The sequence below is a fragment of the Fukomys damarensis genome, unplaced genomic scaffold (assembly GCF_012274545.1).
Source record: "Fukomys damarensis isolate Sample0158 unplaced genomic scaffold, DMR_v1.0_HiC HiC_scaffold_7, whole genome shotgun sequence".
Lineage (NCBI taxonomy): Eukaryota > Metazoa > Chordata > Mammalia > Rodentia > Bathyergidae > Fukomys > Fukomys damarensis.
In genome coordinates, this window is record NW_022900919.1 from 1,563,439 (window position 1) to 1,569,438 (window position 6,000).

General features: G+C 44.3%; 2 protein-coding genes across 3 annotated transcripts in view; one reads left to right on the plus strand and one right to left on the minus strand.

The window, feature by feature from the left end:
- Positions 1-6,000, minus strand: part of Nt5c3a (5'-nucleotidase, cytosolic IIIA) — a 48,819-nt gene that overhangs the window by 41,990 nt on the left and 829 nt on the right. The window lies entirely within an intron of this gene.
- The window catches only part of Tubgcp5 (tubulin gamma complex associated protein 5), a 45,973-nt gene continuing 45,677 nt past the window's right edge, over positions 5,705-6,000 (plus strand). For both annotated transcript variants that reach the window (XM_033761034.1, XM_010612966.3), the window contains exon 1: positions 5,705-5,759. In XM_033761034.1, the coding sequence (XP_033616925.1) occupies positions 5,722-5,759 (38 nt within the window). In that variant the 5' untranslated portion in view covers positions 5,705-5,721. The remainder of the gene's footprint in view (positions 5,760-6,000) is intronic.

The window sequence follows — 6,000 nt, forward strand, 5'->3', positions numbered from 1 at the left end:
CTACAAGACAGTCATGGACCCCAGATACAGCAGGGAATCACATCAGCAAGATGACTGGATATAAAGGGAAGATCTATTCATGTGAACTTGCAGTATTCTGGAAAAAAGAATGCTTCAGGAGCTGAGCGTAGTGGTGCACACCTGTAATCCCGGCACGTGAGGCAGGAGAATCCAAGATCAAGACTACCAGAGCAATTTAGTGTCTAAAAGAAAAATGTAAAAAGGGGTAGGGATGTAGCTCAGTGCAAAAGCCCCAGGTTCAAATCCCAATCCTGCATGAGAGAGACTATTCATTCCATTAACATGAATCTGTTACTGGATGATGATGATGACTACATTTTTTTTTTTTTTTTTTGGTACCAGGGATCAAACTTGGTCCTTGCACTTGCAAGGAAGGCAGCAGTACCACTGAGCTAAATCCCCAGCCCATAATTTTTTTTTTATACCTTTAAAGCAGAGAATCAGGTCCTGAAATCAGGACAAGCTGAAGTATTGATACCTTGTATAACTCTGAACAGCCAGTGAATCTTTCTCCATGGTATTTCTATTTAACTTTAATCAGATATATTTATTTGATAACAAGAAGCTGTTAAAATAGAAGTAATCACACTCCATTTCACATACTATGCTCATGCATAGGAAGTGTCTGCCTTTCTGTACAGTATGTTCAGCTTTCTCCCAAAAGGTCATAAAATTCTAGCAGGAATTTACCCAGGGTCAGGGAACTTTCTTTAAATGCTCAGGCAGTGAATATTCTAAGGTTTGTGGGCCAAAAGGATACAGAGGTATTTACTGAACTAAAGAAAAACTAGTACAACTCTGCTGGGGAAATCCCAATAGAACTAGTTAGATATAGTGTCCCAGCTGCCTTGGGAGGCTGTGGGATGATCACAGGACCCCAAGAGTTCAAAACCTACCTGGGAACAGGGATCTTCCCTCAAAAGACAAAACAAAACAGAATCCAACCATAAGCTGGGTGTAGTGGCACATGCCTGTAATCTCAATCACTGAGGAAGCTAAAGCAGGGCAGCTTGTGGACCTGTCTCAAAAGAAAACTTTAAAAAAGCTAAGGATGTAGCTCAGTGGTAAAGCACTTACCTAGGATGCATGAGGCCCAGGGTCTGATGGAGGTAAAGGTGAGAAGAGGGGACAAGGACACATAACTGAATTTTTAAAAATAACATTTTGCAGGCTGGCGATTTAGCTCACAGGTTCTGCCACCAGGCACAAGGAACTGAGTTTGATCCCCAGTACCAAAAAGATAAATAACATTTTGCTTAATTTGCCTTCAAAGTGACCAGTCCCTGTCATCATAATCTATCATAAATGTTTATTTTCAATGCTTATCTGTAGTAAGATTCTTACTTATCTCATCTTTGAACATGGTTTTTCCCAGATGAGTGATACAAGTGATACCTGAAATGCTGTCAAATTACTTCAAGTCGCTGGGATTTGCAATGTGCTGAGGAGCAGAGAGGGATCCACTCTCAGCTATAGCCGCTCAATATGTTACATGAAATCAGCTCCAGACAATATACAAACACACACACAAACATGACTGTGTGCCAACAAAACTAATTTAGAGTGGGGCTGCACACCTGCAATCCCAGCACTTGGTAGGCTGAGGCTGAGGCAGAGGCAGAGGCAGAAAGTTCTAGCCCAGACTGGGCAACTTAGCAACTTAGGGAATTCCAGTTTCAAAATAAAAAAGGACTGGGAATGTAGCTCAACATAAAGGACCTCGGCTCAATCCCCAGTACTGTAAAACTTAATTAACTTCTTTCATTCTTTTTTTTTTTTGGTACCAGGGATAGAACTCGGGACCTTGTGCTTTCCAAGTAGGCGGTAGCACCACTGAGCTAAGTCCCCAGCCCAACTTCTTTCATTCTTGCAGAGTCATCAACTGGACATCCAACATTTCATTTCATTTGGAAAAACCTTACTGACTTGATGGAGGCTGGCAAGAACGTAAGAGTCAAGGAACAGAGCTCAAAGGGCCAGCTGAAAGGATGTTTCAACACAATAAAGCAGCTCGCTTCTGACCCAATACACAACCAACACGTACGGGCCTATACTGATAGGATAATGACGGCACAGGTAAAGGAACAGAGGACAGACAGCTCTGCTGTGCAGAAGTCCAGAGAACTTATGTCTCTGCAACACTCTGAACCATGTACAATGCAGCTTCCCATGTTTTTTTATGTTTAATTTGTTGTTGTTTGGTACTGGGGATCAATCTCAGGTCCTTGCACTTGCAAGGCAGGCAGTGGAACCACTGAGTTAAATCCATGGCTCCACATTTTGTTTTGTTTTTTTAAATAAAATATAATGTATTTACTTTGGAGCAGAATATGTTAGTAGACAAAACAGTAATTTAGCTTAACTAGAAATTATAATGTACAATTTAAGATATTAAATGCAAATTCCAAATTTAAATTCTAAGAAATTTTATGATGGATTATTCTGTTAGAATCAGTTTCAGGGATTTATTCCTAAACTAGGCCAGTGATTAATTTTTGACTTCTCATACCGTGATAAAGACAACACACTTCAGGGAGACTTGATAGAACAAATTATTCAAAAGCTGATTATACCTTCAATAAAGTGAATAACATTCTCTCACCAAATAAGGACCAAGTCTCTTTCCAGTCCTGAGCAGGGAAGTGAAATCCCCGCAGCCTGAGCTCCACAGCCAGCTCAGCACTGCCAGCAGAGGATGCCACATTTCACAAGGGCCTCCTCTGGCACTTCCCACCTGGCTGCAGCACCTCAAGTCTTGGCCACACAGACCTTTGGTGAGAATAACTCCTCACTTGCTCGGAAGATCCTCTCACCATTCTCCTTCCCTTTCAGTTTGGCCAACTGACTTACGACTATTCTCCAAATTTCTCATGAGCCACCAACCCCATGCCCCGTGAGGCTCTTCCGCCCCAAAGTCCTAATATCCGAGACCTCTTTGACAGGAAATGACTCTCCCACCAGGCTGAATTTATTTATTTATTTTTGTTTTGGTACCGGGGATCGAACTCAGGTCCTTGCCCTTGTGAGGCAGGCGGCGGCACCACTGAGCTAAATCCCCCAGCCCCCAAACTGAATTTTTTAGAAAGTCATCTTTCTGACATTTAAAAGAGTAAAATTACTTGCACTGTGCTACAGAAATGAGAGATTCTTTAAAAGATTTGTCCTTGAAGACTTACTAACTTGCAACTTTAAGATCCTGAGAAATAAGTATTTTTATAGTTACTTTTATTAAAGCACTTTAAAATTTCAAGTTAGGCTCAATTTTTCCAGCTGTAGCATTTCCCATATAGAGAATGTGGTCAAATCGATGCTTCAGAAGCTCTGTGGTTTCCTCAACACCACATTTAATCACAGCACACAGGTCCTGGTGTAAATACTGACGGAGGAGCTTAGTCAAGACCTTGACTGTATTTTCACTTAATTCAGAAAGCTTGATAATCGCAGCATTTCCTTGCACAGGTCAGCACCAGTGGCCACCAGGATGTCCTCTCCTGCTCCTGCACCTGCACCATCTTCTGCAAGGCCTGGAACTGCTGTAGCCAGAACTGCAGGGGCCTCGACTGGCTGCACCTGAACGCTTGCCCAAGCTGCTGGACTTCGTACTCCATGGCAAAGGCGAGGTCCTGAGGCCCTATAGCACAGCTGCATGACAGGCAGGAAGGAAACTGAAGCAGGCACGCCGGTCTCTCCTCTCGCTTGTCTCTTCCTTTTGGTTGGAAGCCACAGGTTCCGGCCACAGGTTGCACCACAGACTCCTTCCTCATGGCCTCACCCCCAACAAAGTCCCAATGCCCAGAGACCCGATTTTCTTTAAACAGGGTGTCTTTACGTAGCCCAGGTGAGCCTGGAACTCACCATCCTCCTGCCTCAGCCTCCCAAGTGCTGCAACTACAGGCGTGTGATACCACAGGGCTCCCCACTTGGTGGACAACTCAGCTGATGGCACATGCCTCTAATCCCAGCACTGTGAGGCTGAGACAGGAGGATGGTAAGTTGAGACCAGCCTAAGCAACTTAGCAAAACACTAAAAATAAAATCTGTAAAACTGAGCTTAGTGCAAAGGCCCTGGGATCAATCCCTAGTATGAGATGGGGGTGGGGGCATGTCTCAGGGACTTCCAAAAAACACAGTGAAGGAGGGGAAATAACTTTAACTTTACAAAAAGTACAAACTCAGCTAACTGTAAGAAAAATGTAGACAAAATACAACTGAGAGACATTCTATTTAATATCTGACCATTATTATTCAAAATGGTAAGGAACATTAAGTTTGAAAAACTGGCACAGTCAGGAGGAAGGAGAGGGAATCTCAGTGGCAGAGTACATGTGAAGGGGAACACAGGAAATCTGAATAAAGCACATTTAAGAAAGTATCAGTGTCAACAAAAGAGCCAACCACACAGGGAACATATGAAAACTCTATACTTACCTACTCAGTATTTCTCTACAACTAAATTGTTCAAAAATAAAAATTTACTTAAAAATAAAAATATTTGTCTATGCATAGTGGCACAAGCCAGAAATCCCAGTGACTTGGGAGGCTGATGCAGAAGGGCTGAAAGTTCAAGACCAGCCAAAGCAGCTTAGCAAGAGCCTGTGCCAAAAGAAAAAAAAAGAAAAAGAAGAGGGGACAACTCAGTGGCGGTGCTTGTCTAGTGTGCAAGTGGCCCTGGGTTCAATTCAGAGTATCCCCCAAAATTAAGCTAAAATAAAGTGCCTGACGATGCCAAATTAGCAATCAAAAGACAGCTTAGGTATTAGAAAGAGAATCTGCCCAGCTCCAGCTCAGCTAACAGGTGAGGAGGTTGCTCCAAAGCCTCAGGGGAGACTCAAAATGATGACTATGGTACTTTGGAGAGAAAGCAGCAGGCACCTGGACTAACCTCTACCTATCTCCACCCTGATACCTTGTGTTTAGGTCTCTGCCCCTACAGGACATTTCCACTGAGCAGGTACAGCCTCCTAGTCACCGTTCCAGACTATCACAGAAAACTTCTGCAAGTCAATGCCTCATTTGGGGGTGCGGAAGACCTAATGGATGGATGTGAGCAATGGGAGGTACAGATCCCCTAAAACATGAATGTTCTAAAGGGAAAGAACCAGGGCTGGAACCTACATTTTGGGTCTCACAAATACTTTTCCCATCGGAAGAAGCAACCTATTAAAATCGCAAGAGTTAAAACCAATTTTCTCTGTAAAGTTACTTGCTGGCTACACATTAAAACACTGTACTCTGTCTACAGGTAAGCGTGACTGGTGTCTACAGTACAGCATGTGAAGTTAGCATTCTTGATGGCCCTTCATTATTTTTCAAAAAGGGCGAACCGTTCTTTAGAATTTCGAAAGACCAATCCAGAACATAAGCATATATTGGAAGATGAGGCAATTTTCTCACATACATATAAACTCTGCGTGTAGGCAAAAGAAAATCGTGGTTTTAAGCCAGACAATATCATGAAAAGGAATCTCTTCAGAGGCAAAAACATTTGCTACGAAGAATACAGAGGTAGAGAAAATAAGTTACATAACCCAAGAGTGCATGAGCTCAAAATGTAGGTATCTCACTGGAACGAGAGCTGTGGGAGCTGCTTTAACTTTTAATAAAGCAAAGGTGCGCCCATACTCGGCCTCTCACGGTGGCCTCCGCCAGCCCACGCCTCCCGCAGCAGGGTGAGCACGCCCGGCGACCTGCGACGATGCCATGGGGACAGCGCGGGACAGCGCGCCTCGGGAGGGCAGGTGAGCCGTCTGCCCAGGTCAGCTCGTGAAAGACAAAGCTAACCAGACCCGGCTCCCCAACACGTCACTTAGCGTGCACTTCTGGCAGCTTTCTGAGGCACTCTTTCTGGTGGGTTTTTCGGGTCTTGGAGACCAGGTCTTCCCAGGTAGCCCAGGCTGGCCTCGAGCTCACGGCGACCCTCCGCCCTCAGCCCCGCGGCCGTGCGGCCGCGCCAGGCCAGACAATTTCAAGCGCATCAGC